Source organism: Protomyctophum bolini (genome assembly GCF_963924005.1).
Source record: "Protomyctophum bolini genome assembly, chromosome: 22".
NCBI classification, from domain to species: domain Eukaryota; kingdom Metazoa; phylum Chordata; class Actinopteri; order Myctophiformes; family Myctophidae; genus Protomyctophum; species Protomyctophum bolini.
In genome coordinates this window covers 23310457-23336155 of record NC_137883.1, presented here as the reverse complement: position 1 = coordinate 23336155, position 25699 = coordinate 23310457, and the positions used below count along the sequence as shown (strand labels likewise).

Here is a 25699-nt window from a genome sequence, read left to right as displayed (position 1 = left end):
CTTTCACCTACTCAAAGAGAGGCTTAATCATTTCTGATCTGTCCCGAGGGCATATTTAGAGCCTATTCCCATGCATTTAGTTTTTAAGAAAGAAGACATTCAACAGTATTAATTAACTCTATTGCAATGTTCAATGCTCAATAGGAATGTGAGGCACTGAGTGAGGCACTGACCCAAATAGACAGGAATAATGATTGAATTAATCTATTCAAGTGGATTGCAACCTCATGCCTCAAAATGAGTAAACATAAAAAATCAAAATAAAATAATTCATATCACAAAAACCAAAATAATGATTGTATTTTATTTTTTCATTTCCATATAGACAATATCAGCATTGGAGATCATTGGATAATGCTTTATATCCCTGATACTGTCTTCATATCCCTTCAGTAGATCATGATGTTTGCAAGTTAGCATTCGCATTTCCTTTTACATTTCATTCAGTGGTGCTCAGAAAAAAACCAAAACAAAACTTCTGATTGGATAGAAAACAAACAAAAACATTTAAAAGAAAAATAAACAAGATAGGGGTGGAGATGTTAACGTAGATTTGTAAAAGAGAGGTGAGGAGAGGACTTGTGAATGTGGAGTACTAATAACGATAAGAGTTGATCATTTGGATTGTCTGCCGCAGTGTAGCAGCTGGTTTACAAGATGGCATCTGATGAAGATCCTTGCTACTCAGATCAACTGGCCCCTGGGAGAACCAACGAGAGAGAGAGAGAGAAATAACGTAAGAACAATACACACTAGCGTTTTATTTTATTTTTACCAGCTGCAAAGTGCAAAGCAGCCTGGTCTACTTTCTATCAGGTTGGTAGTGGCAAGTGGCAACTTATCATTTCATTGGCTGACGTAGTCACCTATCTTTCTGATTGGCTGCCTCGTCTCTAGGCAACCAGACACGTTTTTGCCTCTAGCCGACCTCTCAGCCAATGGGAGTGTGTGTGTGTGTGTGTGTGTGTGTGTGTGTGTGTGTGTGTGTGTGTGTGTGTGTGTGTGTGTGTGTGTGTGTGTGTGTGTGTTAAAATATGACTGTCATTTTGGGCTTGTTGTTTTTTCTCACTTAGAAGTAGAAGTAGACAATGTAGAAATACTAGATACCAAAAGTACTGAAATCTTTTCAAATTATTTTATCAAAGCGTATTTTTTTTAAATATAGCCGATCTACATGCTTGCAGCGTGTCATATCACAACACGCATTGGTTGCACCAAAAATAATTATAAGCTTCAATAGATTATTATCTATTAATCCAGTTACAGATTTAGTTTTAAACCAAACCTCTTAATCTTAGTTTTATTTTTCACGGTGAACCTGGACTCATTTCAACCCTGTTGTAACCCCACTGCTCTGAACTGGGAAAAACATGTACACTCACGTGTGGATGGTGTGGTCAGGCGAATGGGTTTCCAAACGGGTCTCCAAACGGATCAGAAGAGCCAGACGTCTGGACAGCAGGAGGGCTCTGTGAGAGACCGACATTAGATTAGAGCTCTGGTTCTCAAACCGTTTCATGTCAAGGACCCCCAAATGGACATTTATTAGGCCGCGGACCCCCCATTTAAAAAGATATGGCCTCAGACCACCCCACAGGAGAAGATGTTTTTTTTTACGGCAGTGATTTTCAACCATTTTAATTTCTAGGACCCCCCAGTTTGACCTGCATTAGTCTACGCGGGGCCCACATTTAATGGCATTGCTATCTCTGGGACCCCAACTTATATTGTAAAATCACTGTTAATTTAACTCTGAGAGTGTATGAGTCCATTTGATTCTATTCTGTACACTCTCTTATTTACTATGACACTATGGCACATTAGGACTGGAGTTCTAACTAGTACTAGTGGTTATCAAATGTTTTATTTCCAAGGACCCCCATAACTCTTGAGTGTGTACAAATGGAACCAAATAGTCCATTTGGTTCCATTTTTTGTACACACTCGCTCTCAGAGTTACAGACCTGCTATATGGTCATTCAGGGCTAGCACTTTGTGTGTTTCTGGTATTATACTCATTTTGTATGTCCGTCGCAAAAACATTTTCTTTGTCAAATGTCCACCACAAGCCAACATGATGTTGATGACCCCTGCAGGGGTCTTTTCAGGCCAAGCAGGACCCCTTAGTTGAGAGCTCGTATGAGCTTGTAGATCTGCTATTTTTCAATGGCTAAAGCATAACATAATGTTAATACCAAAAGGGGTTCCCGCCCAAAATGGGTTAACCACTTTACTTTGTAAACTTGACCTTTGGCTCGGTACTTGGTCTGCTCCTTATTCCATGAACACTAAACCTCTTCGCCGAAAATAGCCGATCTACAAGCGTCAGAGCTTGTAGATCTGCTATCTTCGGGCCAATGTTCCCCCCAGAATAGGGATGTGAGGCCAGGGTTCAAGTGGTTATTGGTTCATGTAAAAATAATAAATAAAAAAATCACACCCATTAGAATGGTCAAGATCACTGGACCCCCCAGGGTTCCTTGAGGGGGTTCCAGGGGGTCCGCACTCCGCAGCTAAAATAAATGACTTATAGTTAGTACCCAAATGGACCCTAATAGGTCTGTAACTCTGGTCAAAATGAAACCATGGCGCTATTCGTACATTCTGCGTTAAATAAAGAGGATTTTACAGTGTAGATTACATGTTTTCTCACACAGTGGGTCAATGAGATCAAAGAAGCAGTCATGGCCAAAGCTGAACATAACATTTGACAGCTGACACATGTCAGCAAACATGGGAGGAAGAACCTGTGGAGGCAAATAACAAGCCAGTGTGCCCTTTTTAGCTTTGTGCTTTTTCCAGTTAAACATTAAAAAAAAGAACAAACGCTCTCAAGAGTTAATGATCGAATAAGGGTCCGTTTGGTTGCCAACTCTCACTCATCATTTAGCTGGGGACCAACCCCCTCAGGCTCAAGGACCACTGGCTAGAGAACCACTGCTTTTTACAGCACTGACCATGGCCATGGGCGGCGCTCCAAAGGCTTCGTCAAAGATGCTCTGGTTGAAGCCTTGTGACGGCGCTGGGGCTGCGGCTGGAGCCAGAGAGAAGGCATCGTCTAGGAGGCCCGGGGCCAGGCTCGGAGCTAGAAGAACTGCAGCAGGGGCGTCTATAACAGACAGACAGACAGACAGAGGGTTGAGGCTCGGACCTAGAACTGCAGCAGGGGCGTCTACAACAGACAGACAACAGACAGATGGTTGAGGCTCGGACCTAGAACTGCAGCTATAACAGACAGACATATAATATGACACAGCCAGGTGACATTCAGAGAACATTCGCAGTGGTGGAAGATTTACTAGACATTAGTCCGGTATTCAAAATGTACTTTGTATTTTTTTTATGTACTGTATGTCTAGGTTCTTTATTTTTTGTGAGAGGAACACAATGGAAGTGAAACTTGTATTTTTGTAACTCCTTCATTGTGTTATGGTTGCTAGCAATTAAATAAGTCGAGAGCACTTTCGAGACCCATTGGGATGTCACATTTTCACATATCAAGATATGATTCTTCAGATTCAAATATGCAAATTGTACCTTTTAAATAACATAATATTTTTGAGTGGTGCAACCACTCCTACAATCAGCAATGTCCATGTACCTACCTGTGTGTACACCTGTGTGTATGAGCCTGAGTATGTTACTGATTTATACCAGTAGGGGGCGGCAGAAACAGAGGGAGGGGTAGTGCTGTGTAATGAGAGAGAGAGAGAGAGAGAGAGAGAGAGAGAGAGAGAGAGGGGGGGGGGGGGGGGGGGGGGAATTGCACCACTCAGTTCACACGTGTGTGATTTTACTACTATATTGGAGCAGTAAACATTGTGCGTTACCGTTGACAACCGCTGACATTTGGTTGATGTCAAAGTCGTCGTGGTCCGCGACGTCCTGAGGCAGGCCCACTTTATTCGAGAAGTACTGGTCGAAGGCTCCGCCTCCGTTGGTGCTAGGGGGCGGGGCCTCTCCCTTCCTGGCCGGGATGGCGGGCGGCGGCTTGGCGATCTGGAAGTCTTTAAACATGTCCTTCCCCATTTTCTTCTCCTTCTCCCCGAGGGGGTCCAGCGCTGTGAAGGCGCTGTTCTCCACCTTGGGAGGAGCCTCTTTGACGGGGGGTCGCGGAGGGGGTCGCGGAGGACCCTGCAGGTGGTGTTCGCCCATCATGGGGAAATGGCTAGGCTGAAAGGGGTTGGCCATGATGGGGGGCTGACCCCAGCCCGGAGCAGCACCCTGCATGGGTCCAAGCTGCGGAGGAGGCTGGCCCCAGAGTTGGGGCTGGGAGGAGGCGGGCGGGGCGCCGTACTGAGGCGGCATCTGTTGACCCCAGACGCCCGGCGGTATGGGCAGGCCGCCGAAGGCAGACGGCTGGGGGAAGGTGGGCTGATGGCCGCCTGGGAGTGTCATCGGAGAGCCCACGCCTGGCATGGAGGGGAACATGGAGTGGACAGAGGTGGGGGGGGCTCCCCACAGGGTGGTGACCGCAGGGCCGAGCTGGAGATTACCTGAAGGGACGGAAGGGAACAGGCTTGTCAGGGTTTAGTAGTAGTTAAAGTAGTCAGTGAGACGTGGAATGGGTTACCTGAAGGGACAGAAGGGAACAGGCTTGTCAGGGTTTAGTAGTAGTTAAAGTAGTCAGTGAGACGTGGAATGGGTTATCTCGTCAAAAAGTATCTTAAGACGTACCCAGAGCAGCGATGGAGGACGCCACGGAGATGGCAGGTGTGTTGTTGAAGAGACCGTCGACTGCGTCAGGCGAGCCGTCGCTCTGCCCAGGCTCAGCGAACAGGTCTGCTCCAAACAGGTCGTTGTTTGTAGACTTTTTCCACGGAGTCAACAAAGAAAATCCGTCAGAATACGCGGCAGCCTCAATGACTATAACAATCTCAACTTTAATTGTATATGTAACGCATCGGTTGTGTTGTTGTAAACACACTTGTTTGGGTTTTTGTAATCTAACATAATTTAGCAACTATCAATTACGTTTGACAGAAATACATGTTTAATTAAAAAGGCATAAAATTGGTCATAACGTCGTAACTTACCACCGCTTTACTCACTGAAGCATGAATGTTATGAAATGGCATTATGATGAGCAAAGATGGAAATGGAAAACAAGAGTTGATTGTTGAACAGGACGGTTACAGAGTTGATTGTTGAACAGGACGGTTACAGGTGTCAAGACAAGTTAGACGAATGAGCATGCAAACCCCTACAGACAGACAGACAGACAGCTCCCATCCCGGTTAGAACGAAGCATGTAGGCAGTGCACACAACAAAACCCTCGCCTATTTTCAACCTATCTTCACATTATTTTTTATAATGCTCATAACATTTCTGTCACCTCCGTCCACCAAAATAATTTTGGTTCTAGAACTGGTCAGGGCACTAATTAGCCCGCGGACCCCCATCTTGAAAAGATATGCCAGGGACCCCCATAAGAGAAGGTTTTTTACGGCTCTAGCAGTGATTCTCTACCCGTTTAATTTCAAGGACCCCCAGTGTTGACATGCATTTGTCTACGGACCCCCTTTTAACGGCATTTCTGTCTCTGGGACCCCCAATTTATATTGTAATGGAGATTTCAGAAACATGCCTACTAGTGACATCGATGACTATGCGGGAATCCAAGCTAATAGAAACGGCAGGCTTTCTATTCCTGGAAAGCTAGCGTGCTATAATAGAAGCCATTGTTCTCGCATTAATAGAAAAAATCACACCCTTGTAAAGTGAGGAGGCGCTCTTATCATCATACATCATCTCATTCAGGCCAATCACAATTTGTGTCCTCACCTTCGTCTTCAATGTTTGTGTTTACACAAACCCTCAAAGCTGGACATAGGAGGGTGGGGGCTAGCGGCCCTCAAAAAAGAAAAAACACTTATTTAAGTGTGTGCGGTTGGACTTTTTTAAAACAATTCTGGGCGGGAACCCCTTTTGGTGTTTTAAGCGTAATGCTATGCTTTAGCTATTGAAAAATAGCAGACCTACAAGCTATTTTTGAAAAATCATGAAAATGTGCCTCAAATCTTTGAATATTATATTATTCCAGAGTGAATGTTTTTAACTTGCTTCTGGAACAACACATTTTCAGATGGAGGTCGGCGGCCAATCTTTGGGATCCTTGACATGAAATATTGAGCACCTCTGACATAGAAACATTGGTATTTCAGAAAACTGTCAGAATTTAGAAGAAACTCTTCTACATTTCCACGTCAGACCTAAATGGGTTAAAGGCTTTTAAATCACTGGTTCTCAACGTCAACTCAGGTCTGAGGACCTCCAGGGTTAATTTAACGGAGGGTTTTACAGTGTGGAAACGTAACCTAAACCTAAAAGACAACGTAACGCAAACCTGTGAAAAACAGAAAGGAGAGGTAAAACCCGGCCGCCAAACCAGTAGGGGTCCTTGGAATTTGTTGAGAATGCTGTAATCTAAACTTAGTACAAACATCACCACAGACCAAGAAAACCCCCCCCAATGTTCAGAAAGGGAGGGGTTAGGAAACCAATTGTGGTTTTGGAGGTGTGCAAACTGTGCATATACAGAAACCATTACCATCCAAACATGCAACATTACTGTTACATCACTGTCAGGCTGGAAACCTTGTATCTCCATATTTATTTATTAGATTTTATTGAATAGATCGATATACTATTGGTCACACTTTATGTGTCTCTGTGGGTTTTATAAATACTTGTATTTAACCGTATACTTAAGTTTAGAGAATTGTGAAAATTCCCGATCTGCCAGCTCACAGCGCAGTTCTCAACCCGTTTGTTATACCTCAGGCTGATTCCAAAAAATACCTAAGTTTATGAAAAACATCATTCAAAAATTAAAAAGAAAAATAATGATGTTGCTGCATATAATGTACATAGCAACAACCGTCTTGAAAAGTAACATCCCCAAAAAGGCATTCCTGTCCTAAGTGGGTTAAAGATTCCACACATGGCCAAAATCGGGATGCCAAGTTGAACCTTTTTTTTTAATATTTTTTTACTTATTATTAGCCACGTATTAGAGCTTGTGACTAAATTCCATAACTCCATTAGGTCAACCGGAATCAGTTCTTAAAAATGTAATTGAATTTTTCATTTCATGAATACCGGTAATTGTCTTTTTTTTTTAACCTCTTTGGACATACAAGGTTTCGGACCCGACATCGACGCTATATACATTTGATGCATGGAGCAGTGGGTTTTCACCTGTGCCCTCCTTCGACCTCGTCCGGCCTTAGCGTTCTGCGGAGGCGGGCTAATGACAACCGACTCCTTGCCGCCGCCGCGGGGCGACACTGGCGTTTGCGGCTCACACGCTACGCCGTTAGAAAGAAGAGCGACGCTTTTCACGGAGGAGGAAGAAGACGCGTCGAGAAACGGGTTCTGGGCGGAGAGCGCCAGCACCGCCGCCGCCGGTCCGACGCAACTGTCCTCCTCCGCGGCGGAGGCACTCTTGGGTCCATGCGATATCACGCCCCCTAGTGGCCAGTGGCCATTGCTAAGCGCTAGGATCACGCTCTCGCTGGACAGCCCGTTGAGCTGAGACGAGTCCCCGAGGCCATTCATGATTGTCTTGGTAGTGGCGGGCGGCGCCGCAGCAGCGGCCTGATTGGCGGCGGCCGCGGCGAGAGAGATGTGAGGGTTATTATGGGATGGTGAATGAGAAAGGGGGTCGTCTTTGAAAGGGTCAGTGTCTGGCGTTGGAAAGAAGCCAAACGCGGAGGAGGAAAAGGGCTTCTCTGTGTGCGGAGAAGCCCAGAGGTTAGACGAGGCACAGGAAGTCACAAAGGGGTTTCCCTTTATACAGTTCTGATTGCTGTCGACTTCAGAGGACAAGTCCAGCAAGAGAATATCATTAGACTCCTGGGTTAACATGGGGTGGTGGTGGGGGTGGTGGTGGGGAGGAAGAGAGAAATTTGGGGGGGGGGAGAAAAGACAGATTTATGAATCGGTTCTGTTGGAAGAGATGAGCAATTGTTAAAAAAAGAAAAAAAGAGCAAAATGAATAATCACATGATAATGTAAAGATATGACAGTTTTAACATGATTGATGAATAGGATACTGATATCAATGATCAGAAACTCAATTATTAAAAATCCATAATTCATCTCTTTTTTTGTTTTTACAGTCAAAAGTACAAAATTTGAGTTTCAGACGATTGATATGTAGAATGATTTGAGCGGTGCTGTAGAGTGCAGTTGAGCCAGAGGCGGCCTTATTGGCTTCTGTTTTCAGCTGTTTCAATTGAAACAGGTCCTGATATGCAATAACTAAATAACTCTGTTACACTGTTTTGTGTAATAATAATAATAATAATACAGTTGAAACTAAAGAAAGAAAACGAATAAGGTTCCAATAATCATCTGCTTCATCATAAGTGATCAATTTGTTCCATAAAAGCATGGATCCTTTTGAAACAGATTGCCTAAGGCAGCCTCTGGGTGGAGCGCAATGCTTTCACATCATAATACAGGCGGCAAAACAATAGCACAGCTGCCCTGAAGGGGGCGACATTTCTCTGAACATCTGTTCTATATAACTGCTGTTCAAAGTGATAGAAAGATCAGGACACATGAGCTGCATGATTGTCGAACGACGTATCGACCAAAGTGTCACGTGGCACTGCCTCTACTCCGGGTGATGAGTTGACAGGATGTTGTGGAGGGTTTCTTTCCACACATATTTACTATCCTAGTAATAAAGTTGCATGAAATGCAGACCAGCCTCTCCTCTGTTGTGGAAATAAAAATAACGTTTTACCTACTCACCCATACAAAGGCGGCTTGTGTTATTAGAAAGCCTACTTTCCTTAGTGGACGCACTCTGACCCCCCCACCACTGCACCAGAAGGGGATTTTTTTTCTAAAGGTTTTCTTTTCTTTTTTCGGTGAAAATAAAATCCCTTTCTGGCCAAAAAGTGCATTTTATACAGTACGTGTGGTGGTGGTGGGGGGGGGGGGGGGGGCTCACAGTGTGTCCACTAAGGAAAGTAGGCTTTCTAATTACACAAGCCGCCTTTGTATTGGTGAGTCGGTGGAAGAGGCTGGTCTGCGTTTCATGCAAGCCAGGAAAAGAACGGTCCCATAGCCTTAAATGCAACGGCAGCAAAGGGCATTAGGGCTATGGACCAGAGCTAGTAATAATTGACTGTTGAACCTCTCTCTCTCTCTCTCTCTCTCTCTCTCTCTCTCTCTCTCTCTCTCTATGTACCAGAGAAAGTTGACCATACTGGTCATATACTCTGTTAGCAGCATACGTACTGTGGGAGAGTGGATGTCTGGAGGGGTTGACATGTCGCCAAACAGGTCAAGCTGTTCCACAGGCTGGACAGTAGTAAAGGAACAGAGAGATTTACATTAGTAGTGAGTTGGACAGCTTCATTTGTCATTTTGAACGTATATATACCCAACCGTTGTTTGCCCCGTGTGAATGCACTGGGAACATTGAGCGAGAGGGTGATGAGCTTGTGTTAACCCATTCTGACCTGAGATCAGATTCTTAAAAATGTCTTCTACATCCTGACAGTTTTCTGAAAAAGCTATATGTTTCTATGTCAGTCGTTCGATTTTTCAAAAATAGCAGACCTACAAGCTCGTAGCGCGCCACTCGGTGGCGTGCTATGAGCTTGTAGATCTGCTATTTTTCAATAGCTAAAGCATAACATAATGCTAACACCAAAATGGGTTGATTGGTAGCTTCCATACTACTTCATGCCCATTGTGAGGAATCAACGCAAGCTAACGCCATTTCACACTTAACGCATGTGACATCAATACTTAACCAGCCCTATAGAGCGTCGCAGAACCAACGACAGGCCCAGGAAATAATTCCCCATGCATTTTTCCCATAGACATTTCAAAAAGTATTTATTTGAAGTCTGTAAGCCTCGAAACAAATTATGCCAACTCGGATCGTGACAAATCATGACAACAAACACAATTGTTTGGGGCGAACAAATAATTAGAAACACTTTTTTGTTGTTGTTTTTCTTCTTCATAATTATTTGATCGGCCCCAAATATTGTGTTTGTTGTCATGATTTGTCACGATCAGAGTTGGCTTTGTCCGAGGCTTTAGGTCTCTAAATAAATACTTTTTGAAATGTCTATAAGAAAAATTTACTAGTATTAAAATTATATTGTCTTTTTTTATATATATTGTATTTGTATTTAGATCATAAAGTTAACACAACTATGATTAATCAAATTAAAAAATGGCAAAAATAAATAAATAAAATCAAGATTTCATTTCAAATATAGCAAAAATAGCAGATCTACAAGCTTGTAGATATTTTGAGCTTATATCTGCTATTTTTGCTACGACAGCAATGTGGCCCCTGGTAGTGAGTGTGGAAATACAGTGGCCCCCTCCATTGTCAAAGTTGCCCACCCCTGTTCTATACCTAAATCTAAAACATAAATTATTCATTAGCTGCAGCCGTGTTGCTTACATCACGGTATACTATAGGGTCAGCATTATGCAGTCTTGTCATGTTTCTAATCGACTGAAGATTTTAACCTGAACTGGAAAACAAATACTACAAAAAGGGTATCGTCCTCATGTAAGCCCTGTTTTATTATTTGGCTATTAAGAATATGATTATGAACATTTGTGGGATGCCAGGGTGACTAGAAGGTGATTGTTATTTTTTTGTTATTGTCAGTTGGACAATGTGGTGCAACGATGAATGTCGGGTTGATCATCTACAATTATACTAATAAATTATTAAACTTGTGAACAAGAGCAAAAACACTTACTTTAGCAGTTTTCTGTCCTGCTTCAACACTTAGCAAGGCATCACTTCCATTCTGAAAGTAGAATTCAGTGGGTCAGACGTTGCATTTTGGCACACTTCTTCTTGAATCGTAACCACAAGACGACAGACAACCTCTTACCTCAACTACTGTGCTGCTATTTTCACCCTGCAAAACGGATGAAGACAGTTAGTGCAAATCTTTACACCAAACAACAGACGGTTGCAGTGCAGAAAACTACTATCATTAATTGAATATCTACAGTTTGTTTCTGTGAAGTAACCCCTTGTTCACGTTCAAGATGTGAATCTGCCCCCGAAAACCTTGCCAACGCTGTAATTTGCGCTTTCCTGTACTGGAAATGGCTCTAAGCCATCGGTGTAAAGCTTGGGAGAGCTCACAGCAGCATTTGCAAGCCTCCAAAGCATCTGGAAGTCAAAGCAGCACAGCCTAAAAATTCAACTCTATTACCACTGTTGGGAAAGCTACTCCGGAAGTGTCATAATTTACTCTTCACTTGTTACATGGTATCAAAACTAGTTATTATGAAAGGATGAAAAATGCGGGGAGGGGGGGAATAAAACAAAATTGCAGATACAGTTGTAGCTTTGTAGTTTTGCATCTGAAGTTGAACGCAGCTCAGCTTCAAATTTGTAGCTTTGTATCTTTTGCAGCAGCTACAAACGTCAGATTTGCTTCCTAGCTTCACGTCGCTCGCTTCAATTGACAATGAATGGTATCTTTGTATCTGCCCGTGTGAACGCACCATTACTAGACACATTTCTCCTATGGAACCTGGAATACAACCGGTACAACCAGGTCCTTTTTAGAATAACATTGACTTTATTGGAACACTAGTTAAACCTACAGTCACCAATAGCCCTTATAGTTGCTGGAGAAAGTAATAATACAGTAATATATGACTTAGTAATAAGTTACTATGTCAGTCGTGTTAATTCGTAACAGTCGTGTTCATTCGCTTCTGCTGTAATGCTGGCGAGTGCTTAAAGGCCTATTCATAGTTTTTGGTGATAAGGTGACCACCGCAGTGGTTAGGAAAACTACAACATGACATTACGCCGGGGTGATAAGCGACATGATGTTTTTACTAACCATCTTATCGCCTAAAAACTGTAGTTTGAATAGGCCTTATATATTAGTGACATGAGAAAGATCCAACGCATTCTCCCAAGTAACGGATGTCTTGGGAAGACGTGTCGCAACAACGCAAACTGTTGCAATGCGGTGCTGGAAGTTTTAATTAGACATGGTTGAGTGGCTCCGACATGTCCTCGGAGGGTTGACCACAACCGCATTCTTAAAATAGCCTTGAGACGGACGTACTACTACTAGGTACTGTCTCTCACCTGGAAAGAGGAAACCAGGTCAACGATTGATTTTATTATTCATTTTATGTAGTCATAGCACTTTATTATACCAGCTCAGTGGCCTTGTGGTTAGAGTGTCCGCCCTGAGACTGGGAGGTTGGGGTTCAATCCCCGGCCGGGTCATACCAAAGACTCTAAAAATGGGACCCAGTGTCTCCCTGCTTGACACTCCGCATCAAGGTTTGGATTGGGGGTAAGTCCCTGTGACATACTAGCATCATGTCCAGGGGGTGTACTTGTACATCAAGCTGCCTCGCGCTACAGAAACAGGAGATAGGCTCCTGCCCTATGGGCCTCATGGCTCGGCAAGGCTACTTACTTATAGCACTTTATAGTGCTATGACTACATAGAATGTATAGTACAGTATAGTATAGTATGTATAGTTTATATGTATAGTTTCATTATATAGATATTCCACTGTTACGTTCTTAGCTTACGCATGTTTCATAACTACTTTTTATGTATGTGATGTATTGCCATGCTTTTTGTTCTTGCTTATTGTAAATCGCTCTGGATTAAGAGCGTCTGCTAAATGCCTAAATTGTAAACCAGGTCAACGACAACCTAGCATAGAACTGTGACCGTAGAACTGAAAACAGCAGTCTGTATAACTGTATAAGCCTGATTTATACTGTTTAGCACATTGGTGTTGCATACCGTAAATGGCCCACGTTGTGACATGCAAGGACCAGATTGGACTGACTACAGTCGGTTACCTTATGTGATGCCTCGGCCTCTTTCTTCCTCTGGTTGAAGATAACCTGGAACAGGTCCTTCAGATCGATGACCAACGGTTCTGCCTGTGTGGTGAAAGGAAAAAACACACCGAAACAAACAACTTCAATTCAGTATTTTAGCTGTGAGATGTGTGGAGATACTTCCGGGTCCTACTTTTGTGTCACTTCTGTGTCCCCATAGAGTTATACTGTGACGCTCCGTCAACGAAAACAACCACGAAAGTCTCATTTTACCGCTTTCCTTGCAACAACAAAGCTGCGCTGCTCTCCCAAATCTGGCTGTGACAGGCCGTCTGCCCCACATGGAATACTATCGCCATTTTATTTTATTGTGTCAACTAAATCCTCATTAATGCAAACTAGATTCAACATACTCAAGCCTGCACACATTCTAAATATGCCCCCGAAATATTTTACCGAGCAAATAATAATGATAATAATAGTCTTTATTGTCTCCACATCATATATTTTTGTTGTCATGGACACTTGGACAAAACATTAATAATTCTACTCGAGTTGGAAGCATTAAGACCCATTTTAACCCTCAATGGCTTCCTTTCAGAAAAATAACGTCATTGTAAAAATATCTAAACGCGTGTTTGCGGACGGGAGCTGGTGCCACTTGGACCCGGACGTAACGTAGCACTACAAAATGACGTCGGACTTAAATACTGAATACATTTCCACTTGTCATGGTTTCCCGAAAACTGTTCAGATTTAGAAGAAGATTTCGGAATCTGCTGAGGTCCAAGGTCTTAGTGCGTGTGTGTGTGTGTGCACTACCTGTTGTCCAGTCTTGATGGCAAAGAACTGATGCTGCCCCTCGGCTCCGCACACGTAACCAAACGCCCGGTTGTCGGTTACATCTCTGGCGATGAAGGAGATCTTATTGACGATGTGTTCGTGCTCAATGACCTGACGGGAAAGGACAGCAACAATATAGCTTTATTCAGCAGGGAGAAGCACAGGGCTGTTTGCTGTTTCAAACATTTAAAACGTTTATAAATAGCAAAAATACACTCTTTGCTATTCATTGAAAAAGACATACGCGCTTCAGTTCAATATATTATTTAGTGTTTGTTGTATTCCATTTTTTTCCTTTTCTTTTCTGAGTATGATAGCTTAACGGAGGGGAAAATAACCATGAAAAACATGTACGCCTGCTCTGGTAATTTGGTAGATACCGTGCTGTACTGACTGTCTGGGACATTTCATAACCTGCATTTCAAACTAAACTTTTACCTTTTAATGTCAGCGTGACTTTTTATCCCTGCATGCCTGCACACAACTCACACCTCAAGCTCAATAGATAGAACAGAGATTCTCTTTTTTTCCCTGGCCACTTCAACCTGGCTGTTGTCCTGGACAGTCGGCTGTCCTTCAAGGCACACACTGCTGCCGGTCAGGTCACATTGTGAGCTTGCAGATTGGCTATTTTCAAATGGCCGAAATGTATATAGGGCTAAAGTATTAATGTATGTATGTGGGGGGGGGGTGCTTTTGATTGGGTGTACTGTACTTCCAGGGAGGGACCCTAGGAGGGGTTGATTCTGTACTGTCTCTGGGTAAGCAAACTAAGCAAAGTGAAAGGTAGACATAAATGTAAAGGCGCATATATACTTACTCCAGACTTCTCGTCAATGATCTTGATCCCTGACATGGAGATGTTGACCCAGATCCTCTGTTTGTGTTTACCTTGGGACCGAACCGCTACCGCCATGCCCTGCACGTACACACACACACACACACACACACACACACACACACACACAGTGAACACCACACACACACACACACACACAATGAATGCACTGTTAGTGTTTTCATAGACACTGTTTTTCTTTTCATGACTCACATTGGCCGTACGGAATAAAAAAAATAAAGAATCCTCGGTGTAACTCAGTTAAATGAAAGCATAATCATGGACGCTTCGGTAGAGGTTTTGGCTTGTGTAGTTCAGTGTAGTTTCGTGTCAAGGACCCTCACACTGAATATATTTGGCTGCCGACCCCCATCTGAAAATGTTTTGTACCAGGGCCAGATCTTAAAGGTCGGTGTCACAGCAGCTGTACTGGGTTTTGTGTTGTTGTTTAGTGGCATAACCTGCTTCATTTGCATTCGTGTGTGTGTTCGCGCTAAATAGTGACTTTGATAGCTGTTTTACAGGTGCAATGTAATTGAATGAGGAGACTATTCCTGATCAGCGCAGCAGAGCAATGTATCTCGCCGATTGGACTAGTTTACACAGAGTCATCCCCATTTTCCCCAGGTTCTATGTTCCCCAGGTTCTATGTTCCCCACTTACAGACAGTATTTTAGGGGTTAGGTTTGGGGTATGCACTCCCGGCACAGGTTGAGAATCACTGAGTGAAGCCCATCACACACCGTCTGCGACCGCCGCGCGTCAAAACAGCCGCCTCCATTATTTTCAATTAACCTATCGCACACCGGCAGCGTCCGACGCGTCGCCTGACGCGCCGATAGAACCAGTTCTATTTTCCAGGCGGCGCCGCGCGGCAACGCATCGCGCCGCGTCGGACGGAGCCGGTGTGTGTTGGGCTTTACACCAATGACAAGGTCACTACAACCTCGACCGCAGAGAGTCTTGGACACGCTGAGGATGTGACTGTGTGGTCCCGCGGTGCCTCACTCTCACCTTGAGCTTCATCATGGAGTCTTGGCTCATCTTGTCCCCTCTGGCCTCTGGGACGTCGTCCACGCCGATCAGCTTGGCCTTGTACCTCACGCCGTCCCCCTGGAACCTGGCCAGCAGGTACTCGTCTGTCTTCTCCGCAACTGCAAAATATGAAGGGAAACGTGTCGAGACTTTAGTTTAAACCCATTTAGGCCTGACGTCGAAATAAAAAAAAACGTTCGCTCTGAAAGAATATATATTCAAAGATAGCTAAAGTATAACATAATGCTTAGTTAAAACACCAAAAGGGGTTCCCGTCCAGGAAACCCCTGGGTTAACTGAAATGAATTGAATCCGTTGAGGTTTACCATTTAGGCATCCAGCGTGAGATCAGAGTGGATGACATGAATGAACCCTTGCAGGCAGAATGGCAGAATATTTTTTTGTACTTGCCCAGTTTTAGAATTATCATGGTAATTATTAGAGCATGGAGGCATATTTTCAGTGAAACTGGTGGGATTGGGACTTTGTTTGTTTTGTGTGTGCATTATCTGTGTCAGGGCCGAATGTTTGACCCAGTCCAGCCCTGAACCCTAGTCAACAAACTACAGTCCAGCCCTGAACAACAGTATGTAGTGCTTCAAAGCAACTTAGGATATACCAGCTAAACCAACGCATCTAAATATACATTCTTATAGCATTTGTAGTCAAGCAAAACAAGTCTAGCACTTTTTTTGAGAGGTGCAACCGCTCCAAGGAACAGCAATGTCCGTGTGTGTTCACCTATGTGTTCACCTATGTGTTGGTTAATGAGCACCAGTATAATGAGTACCAGTAGGGGCGCTGTTGTGCAGAAACGGAGAGAGGGATAGTGCTGCACTGTTGCCTGCTAATGAGAGAGAGAGAGTTCTCAGTTCACAAGGGTGTGATTTTTTTTTTTAAAGCAACAAAGTCTACAAGCTCACAACGTGACACAATGCGACGCGATGCAATGTGGAGCTAGCGGAGCGGTTGCTATTTTCACCTGGCTATTTTTACGTACCTTTCTTCTTCTCCTTCTTGAAGATGGACCCCGCGGCGGTAGCGGGCGATGTGGGGGCGCTGTTGGGGGTGGTGCCTGCGGGAGGAGGGGGGGCGGCGGCAGCCGCGGGGGCGCTGGGATCCGCCGCAGCGCTGTTCTCCACTTCTGTAGACATGTTGGGGGCGTGGGGGTGGCGGGGGACGGCTGGGGGAGGAGCCTCGCACCAACCAACCAACCAACAGGCAGACGGGCTTAAACCAGACGGAAGGGACGGGACGGGACGACGACACCGGACAGCAGCTCCGCGTTCAGGAGGGGGAGGGGCCGGGGCGCAGGGTCGTCACCTCAGCAGGACATAATTGATGTAGTTAAATGTCTGCAACACAGAGGACATAATAACTGATGTAGTTATACGAAATTAAACCATTCAGGACGGGAACCCCTTTTGGTGTTTTAAGCATTGTTATACTTTAGCTGTTGAAAAATAGCAGATCTACAAGCTCGTTACGAGCTTGTAGATCTGCTATTTATTTTTGAGAAATCGTGAAAATGTGCCGCAAATCTTTGAATATATATATCCTTTCAGACGTTTTTTAACTCGGTCAGTGGCCAAATAGGCCTACATATAATTCTGGGTGTCCTTGACATGAAATAGTTTGAGAACCACTGATATGATTTTAGAAGACATTTGTAGGATCTGGTCTCAGTCCTACAGTATGGGTTAATTAATGACTCATGTAACACAGAGAGCGACACAGCAGCTACACTAATAAATGCTGGCTCTAGTATTACTCGTCGGACTCATTAGTACTGAAAGAAACGACTTGTTTTTAACCCATTTAGGCCTGACGTTAAAAAAAAAAAGTCTTCTAAATCTAAAATATCAGTGTTGTTCAATATTTCATGTCAAGGACCCGAAAAATTTGATGTAATTGGCCGCCGACCCCCCATCTGAAAATATGTTCTTCCAGGAACTTCCCCAGAAGCAAAGAAGTCCGAGCCAAGCTCATTAAGCTCATGAAGCTTGTAGACCTGCACTATTTTCACCCAATGTTTACCCCAGAACAGCAACACTAGGGTTCATGTGGTCAGCCAACCATCCACAGTGGACATTAGGCAGCCATTAGTGAGAGATGATGCATTAATTAAACGATGCATGAATGTCCTCATTAGAACGAAGACATCAATAGCACCGTTTGGTTTACCCCCGCTGGTTCAGAGACCCCCTGGGGGGGTCCTCGAGGAGAGGGTGCCGGTGGGGGGGTCCCCCCAGCAAAATGTCTTAATGTAGCATAAAAATAGCTTTGGAACATTTTGACACACATTTGATGTCTCAAACTGTCTCAAACTGTTTGAGACATCAAAAGCAGCCTTTCCCATACGTACTGTGGGCTCCATTTTCGTCACCGCTAAACCGGCCCTTATCCCTAAACTTCTTTGCCTTTTTTTATAATATATCCAATGTCCATTATACATACGATATAAGTTATATGCAAAAATGTTACACGGTGGTGCATTAAACCATTTCAATGGATAGCTGGCACTATATGTAAAGCTGAACTGCTTCAAGTGCAGGTTCAGGTTGAAAACATGTCCAGCATATAACTTTATAAGTAACTTTAAGATTTAAATAATTGGAGTACTCGAGTAAAAAGTGCATTCTTTGAGACATAGAGAGAGAGAGAGAGAGAGAGACGTAGAGAAAGAAAAATAACCTCACAATTGTGCTCAAGTACATGGCGCTGTAGCACTTGAGTAAATATACTTTCCACCACTGGTATCAGATTACCTAAGCAATAATATGAGAGTGATCCCTGCATGCCTCTCTTGGACAGCGTCCATGAAAAGACATGCAATTACATGATGTTGTGATGTGGTCACCAAAAGGCTTCTGTGCAGTGAGCTAGTGAGCACATAGCCTTGACACCCGCTTCAGATGAGCCTGCCTTCTTTTAAAGCAGTGGTTCTTCAACCAGTGGTCCGGGGTCCACCAGTGGGCCTTGGGGGGGTTCCAGGTGGTCCCCAGCTAAATGATGGAGAGTTGGTACCCAAATAGGGACCCTTATAGTTCTAGATCTTTAACTCTTGAGAGCGTACAATGAAACCAAATGGACCCTCCCGGGTCAAGGGTTACATGTTTAGCTTAAACAACCTGCTCTATCCACATGTTTCACACAGATTTCATGTCTTTGCTAAATAGTTACTGTATCGATTTTAAATCATTGAATCGTATAGTATCGCCATAATGAACCAATATCGTCCATGTATCGTATCGTTTAAACCATGTATCGTGATATCTGTCAGGTGGACAGGTTACTGGTTCTCAAACACTGGCTCGGAACCCATTGGTGTGTCACAGACACGTTTTTATGGGTCCCTTTATTTATTTATCTGTTTCCTACATTTAGTTTTTAATTATTATTATTATACCAAAGCATTAAAAAAAAATCTAAGAAAGTTCAATAATGAGAAAACAAATGTTTAAGAAGTATAGTGGAAATAGCCGATCTACAACCTCACAAAGCGTCGACGCGTTGTTTTGTGAGCTTGTATAGGATCTGCTATTTTCACCACAGTTTGGGTCCCGGGGAAACGTCCAATTTTGTTTCTTTTGTGTCTTGAGCTAAACCATCTGGGAACCCACTGGGTTAGAGATAATGGCTAAATGATAAATTCAAACGATGACAGTAATAATACGACTATACGGTGAAACGCTACCAAAGAGAGAAGGCTAATCTTCCTGAATGTGACGTACCTTCGGGAGACGATCCAGATCCTACTCTGACCTAGCCTGACAGGAAGAAGAAGAGGCTACAATTACGGGCTAGGGCAGAACAAAGGTTGGAAGTGACCAAAGGTTGAGCAATTAAGTTAATCTTATACGCTAGCTAGCGTGAAAGATCCCATGATTCCCTGCTGATCAACACTATATATGACGATTACCGTCCCAACACAAGGCTTCAGGCCACACCGTATATATATATTTTTTTTTTCTTCTTTTTTTAATCAAACCTGCACTTAATATAGCCCTATATTGCCCTGGTTGCAGGGTGAAATTAACCTAAAGTGAGATAAAACACACTTGCTATTCCAGTCTAATTTTAGGTTGTCCTGGGTGTCCTGGGTTAGCATTATTGATTGATTGATTGATCGATGGTTCTATTGATGAAAAAAGCATATATTTGAACATATCTGTCAAACGATAAAATACCAGCTAAAACACAAGCTCAAGCTTTTTTGTGTTTTCCAATTATAATCATAGATAAACCTACACCTGCAGACAACAATTAATCAATCAGCCTTAATGTAATTTAAAGTTATTATTAATGATTAATTGGATTGTTTAATTCAAAGGAAAGTGGCTAAAACTATGATAACAAACAAACCCTTTGGAAACCCTTCCATCTTTGTAGATTGTCATCCCACTATAGCACAAATGGCGTTCACAAGACGATAGCAACTGTCAAAGTGTGTGTGTGTGTGTGTGTGTGTGTGTGTGTGTGTGTGTGTGTGTGCGCGTGTGTGTATCTGTAAACAAGGCATGTGCAGCCCTGTTTGTTTATTGCAAGAATTCATTGCGTTGATGTTTTGCCTCGGTCATATGGCTTACATCACAAGGGATATATATGGCCCTAAAGCAATAAAACCTTCATGTTATTCAGCTGCGGGTTCACTTATTCAGCCGTGTACAGTGTGTTCAAGGTCTAACACTGGTACCTAATGTTAACCACTTAAGCACTATATGTGGTTGAGTGGAGTCCCTCAGGGCGCTATACTAGTGTGTTTTCTGTTATTGTGGGCCAAGGCTTTCGCTGAGCATAGTCTGCTATTTTCCTGCAGCGAAAGCTTTCCCCACAATACGGATGCTGGGATTTAAGGGGTTAATTTACTGATACTAGATACTGTAATTGCCTACCGATCAAATCAAATGTCACACTTTGTTTCATATATATTTTTACAATAGGCCTATCTCATATTATGTGATATTGTACTTTTTTCTATAGACACAAAACATGTCACAATCTGAGCGGATCATCTATTTTCACTTTTTTGAAAGATTTTTGAGTGACTCAAACTCATGCCATGTCACAATATTAGCCAAGATTCCAGACATTCCATATATGAAAAAGTAATATTAGCTCAGTGTTGCCAGATAATTTAAATAATTTAGCTGCTGATTCGGGATACGGTTTGGCTTTTGAAAATAAGTCAAAGTAAATCCATGGCCCTTATATACGATCTGCATCTTTCCAGTCCAGTTTCAGGCTTTTATTTGTGTAAGTTCCAGGAAGTTGCCTGCTTTCACGCAGCATGTGTCACGTAGGAGTCTCAAACAAGGTTTTCTCTATTTTCGTCCATGCTAAACCCCATATCCGTAAACTTGCATTTATTTACTATTTTGAAAATGTTTTTTTAATTGTTCCAACTAGCCGATCTACATCGACACGTTGTGAGCTTTGAGACGGCTATATCAACACCCCATTCGACCGTTATCTCTGTATTGGATAGGCGAAATCATCCGTTATCAGCACCTTGGAATACGGCCAATATGGCCATACTGGCATACTCACTGTTTCAGTATGTCATTATCACCTGTTGTGACGGTTGATAATGGTATTTTTGTGTCACTGATGTCAATGACGGAGGCGCGCCGTGTCTGGTGGCCTTGAGCCACGTGAGGCAACGCTGTGCCGAGCGTTGCGACGGCCACCAGACCCGACTCAGTGCCGTCCAAGTTACGTCCCGATAGGTAGAGAATAGTATATATTAGTAGCACCTAGTTTCGATGCGTCGACAATAGAGTTGGAAATGACACGTTCAGCCAAGGGTGATTATGCCAGTATGGCCATACTGGAAGTTGGAAGTTTAGGGATAAGGGACGAAAATAGAGCCCTAAATATGCAATCTTACTAAAATTACACATTTATACCTATGGTTTCTCTTTTTTTTCGTCTGTGTACGATTTTCTTTCAAATATGATAATTGTAAGCCTCCGGTAGGATAATTTAACATTTCCCATCTGGCTACACTGTAGCCTAGCTCCTTTCATCACAAAGGAAGCAATGGAAAGGGATAGGCCCTGTTCTATATTGGAAATACTCCAGGCAGTAAAGTAAAAAACACCTCAAAATTGTACCTCAAAATATAGGTTCAGATTCAGATACCGGTACCTTTTTTTGTCATTGTGTATACACACACACATAGGAATTTGTTTTGACGTTAACATGTGTGCGTTCAATTCTTCTTTTTTTTCTCACAAAAAACATAAGCTACCACCGACCGAACCTGGATGGTAGCTCTGCCTCTGCATGGCGCACATGACCCTAGTTGTCCAGTAACTACATTGGTGTCAGAGTCCTAATAGCCTCGGACATTAAAGGACAACTTTGTTGTTCTTTTTTTTCAACCAAGGTTTATGTTTTAGGTTGTTATTAGAGAAAGTAAAAGGTGAGTGTTCATGTTTTAGTTTTTTGCTATTTTAGCAATTTTAGCTATTTTTGACTATTTTTTTTAACAAGTGGCTAAATATGTATTATTATTTTTTTGCACATTTTTACTGAGATTTCTTTATTATTATCTACTATAGTCCTACTAGACCCCAGGAAATTACAGCTGGCCTCAAAAGATCATGGGATCTACTGAATGTGAAGGGGTGTGACAAACTGACATACTGAGCCCACGACTCACAGTATGGCCCTTTACATTCAGTAGATCCCACAATCTTTTGTGGCCAGATGTAATTTCCTGGGGTCTAGTGGAACTATAGTAAAGAACATGGCTAAAATCGCTAAAACGAAAGAAAGCAGCAAATGACAAAAATAATAACACTAATCTTTTACTTTCTCTGATAACAACCTAAAACATGAACCTTGGTTGAAAAAACAAAAAACAAAGTTGTAATTTAAAGACACTGCTTCTCGATGTCGGGTCAGGTCACCACCAGGGCTCCAGCATTTTAATCCGTTTTGGGAACACGAGGAAATCAAATGACCCGACTGTAACTAAGGCGTTCAGCAATTTTCCTATAGAGGGTATACGCGTGACATCATCATATCTAACCTATCTGACTGCATTAAACAACGTTAAGCTCACTTTGCCACTCGATTTGCCATTCATTTTATGCATGTGCACAATTTTGTCCGCCAGTTTCTTTGTGTCATCACTTCCCAATTTCACTTGTTTATCCTCTCTAGCCTGTTTCAGTTCTCTCTCCTGATTGGATGAAACGGGTATCCTTCTGACCTGAAAAGGCTTTTCCTGTTTACTAAAGAGCTCAAGAGAGACCTGGGGAGGCAGGCACTGAACAAAAACTGGATAGCGATGATTCTTATCAGAATAATAGAGGCTATTTAACAATTATTTCAACTAAAGAAAATCACTGACTTTAATGTATACATTTCAACAGGGATTACTTTATGGTGAAAGTGGTATACAATATACATAACTACGGACATTTACTCAACAAATACCATAATTAAGTACAATTTGAGGTAGTTGAGTATTTCCTTTAATTCCCTGGCCCAGGAGCCTGTGATGTTTTTTTTGTTGTACATTAAGTTTTACTCACTACACTACCGGTATATGAAAACTTTAGTTACTTATAGCATCGCATAAGGTGAGCTAGTTTTCAAATGTTTTTCATACATTGACTTTTTGTGTAATGGACCTCTTCTGCATAATCAGTACTTTCTACTTTAGTACATTTTGATGCCAATACCTACTTTTGTACCTTTTACTCGTATGATCTACAGTGCAGTATATTTACTTTACCTTTCACTAAAGTAAAGAATGTGATTTACAAGGCCTATACTTTTACCAACACTAGGTGGAAAGGGCTACAAACACAATTAGATTCACATTTGTCAGCATTCTAGACTCCTGTGCCGAGAGAGGAGACAGTAAATGTCACAATCCTTTAGGCTTTGCTTTGTCAGGAAACGTTAAGTTCAGCTCCGTTCAGTTCAACATCTGGAGGAAATCAGGGGGAATGACTCAGTCTGCATACTCTGCAACGCAGAGTGAATGAGGTGGATGGATGGCGAAATAGCAGAATTCAGGCCCCAATGGGAACAACACACACGCACACAGCACACGGCAATGGAATGCTATTCGTGAAATCTGACTTTTTCTTTTGTTTTATCTATATAAATATATATACAAAAGTTAAAGAAAAGGGGACAAGTATTTTGACGAAAAACATGCTTTTATACTTTCATCCAGGCCTACAGGATAAAAGTCATTGAAATATTTGTTGTATGATTCATGAATGATTGATCAAAGTAAAGTAACGGTCATCAAAACTTCGAGAAAACATCATTTCCCAAACAGACAGACAGTCGAGGAAGAGCTCTGTGGCATTTATTATTCCGTCGTACGACGGTGCCGCGCGCAACAAACATAGCCGATCTGCAAGCTCACAACGCGTCGCGGACGCGACGCGTTGTGAGCTTGCAGATCGGCGATTTCTCCCCAAATCCCCTGGCTTTAAAAAGCAGGGCACATTCCGAAAAAAAAAACGCGACTCAGCTCAGCTCAGCCTGTTGCTACTACCTACCGTGACTTGTGCGTTTCAAGGCACAGCTGGAATTAATGGAAAACGTTTTTCTTTTTGCTTTCAACTTTTTTCCCCCCTCCAGAACATTTTGGCAAGTACACTTGATCCATTCAAGTAGCCTACGGTTAATTCAGCAGTTCACCTTAAAATGTCATCCTTTCTTTTTAAGAAACAAAAAAAAATACTAGTGGTTTTATAGATGCACGCATCAGCCTATATGCAATGCAATGCCTTTACCGTTTTAAAAAGGAACGCCTGTATACAGGGCACACATTCCCCGAAACTGAAATCGCTTGTCAGAATACGAGCGTGTAGTTATGAATAAAACTGCAACCATAGAAGTGAATCAAGCTGAAAACATGGTGTTTTTTTTTCTCCTACCCCAGTCAGTCAGAAGAACGCGATGCTATGCGCCTAGACGATCCGTGTCCAGCACAAGAAGACTCCAACAGAAACACAGTAACACACACACACACACACACACACACACATACATACACACACACGCACACACGTACACACAGCTCTCTCCAATTTAACACTTGGCTTGCCAGATCTGAAGAGGTAGCCTGCCCTACGTCTTTTGTTGCTCTTTAAATTGAAAGAGGGGGCGGTTCTGTTTTTGGCCAGTCTCTGTTGTGTGGAACTTTGGAACCCCTTTTACTGTTAGGAAATGATGTATGTTGCACTGCCACTGGACATGCAGTCAGACACATGGTATAGCCTCAAGGGGGCTAATAAATAAGTATAATTTGTATGCTTCTATATAAACTTGTTTTTGCATAAGACATTTAATTGTGTTGGCTACTAGAATTGATTTGACATTTCAGAGCAGTCTTATAGCCTATATTGTTAATTTGTTACAATTAAGCAATCAAGACATGATGATGGTAAAAAGGATAAGTGCAGCATATACTCAATTCGTTTTTTTGACATAATTGATATGTGAAAATATTAGGTTACATTAGTTATTATCTATCTATAAATGTCTCTGTAACTATACGTCTGTATTAAATGCTCATAACGTGAGAACCAATTGCCCCACCGACTTCAAATTCGGTGGTGACTGAACCATTTTTGCCTATAGCCAAAGCCTGCCTACCTGGGAATTTTGGCCTGGCATAGCCCCCCCCCCTGTATATACCTAAATATACCTTTACACTGTAAAGGTATATTTACAGTGTATATATACAGTATGTGTGCTTTACACATTCACTTGGAGGAAACCAAGACATCAACCTGCTAATATACAGTAGGGAGTAGTTCATGGCTCAGTGTCACAAACTCATGGTTGGGACTCTTAACCAGCCTACCTCAATCCTGAGTAAACTTTGTGCCTGGGCCGTGGCTCAGCAGTCCAGGCACCCTGGCCTGTAATCCAGTCTGGCAGTGTGCCGCGGGCTCGACTCCGAACCAACGGCCTTTACTGCATGTCACCCCCTCATCTCTCATTCTCATCCCATTTCCTGTCAGCCTACTGTCTGTCCCTCCATAAAAATATATAAAATAAAGGTGAAAGCCACACAAAAAAACATTTTTAGTAAACCTTGTACAATACAACTTGTATACATGGTACATCTGTTGTAGTGGATCTTCTAAGCTCACAACGTGCC

The 25699-nt window shown here is 42.7% G+C and overlaps 2 protein-coding genes across 9 annotated transcripts in view; one reads left to right on the top strand and one right to left on the bottom strand.

Annotated features, from left to right (window-relative positions):
• Positions 1-285: 285 nt before the first annotated feature.
• dab2 (DAB adaptor protein 2) lies at positions 286-24692 on the bottom strand. 3 transcript variants are annotated; one of them, XM_080756315.1, is made up of 15 exons: positions 24468-24692; positions 16553-16907; positions 15532-15671; positions 14500-14598; positions 13659-13790; positions 12855-12938; positions 10891-10917; positions 10753-10803; positions 9257-9319; positions 7202-7858; positions 4678-4810; positions 3831-4496; positions 2958-3109; positions 1383-1469; positions 286-700 (listed from the first exon to the last, which is right to left on the bottom strand). In XM_080756315.1, exons 2-14 carry the CDS (start codon positions 16704-16706, stop codon positions 1398-1400), a joined length of 2430 nt encoding a protein of 809 aa, XP_080612441.1. In that variant the 5' UTR covers positions 16707-16907; positions 24468-24692; the 3' UTR covers positions 286-700; positions 1383-1397. The 3 variants fall into 3 exon arrangements, with proteins under 3 accessions (XP_080612441.1, XP_080612442.1, XP_080612443.1); XM_080756316.1 differs by lacking the exon at positions 24468-24692 and adding an exon at positions 24087-24105; XM_080756317.1 differs by lacking the exon at positions 7202-7858 and having other exon boundaries at positions 24468-24684.
• The window catches only part of c9 (complement component 9), a 43455-nt gene continuing 18424 nt past the window's right edge, over positions 669-25699 (top strand). For 4 of the 6 annotated variants that reach the window (XM_080756322.1, XM_080756321.1, XM_080756318.1 and 1 more), the window contains exons 1-2: positions 24040-24177; positions 24473-24545. The gene's annotated coding sequence lies outside the window, so the exon portion shown is untranslated. Of the gene's footprint in view, positions 737-24039; positions 24178-24472; positions 24546-25699 lie in introns of those variants that run through there. The other 2 variants (XM_080756323.1, XM_080756319.1) reach the window with 1 other exon arrangement.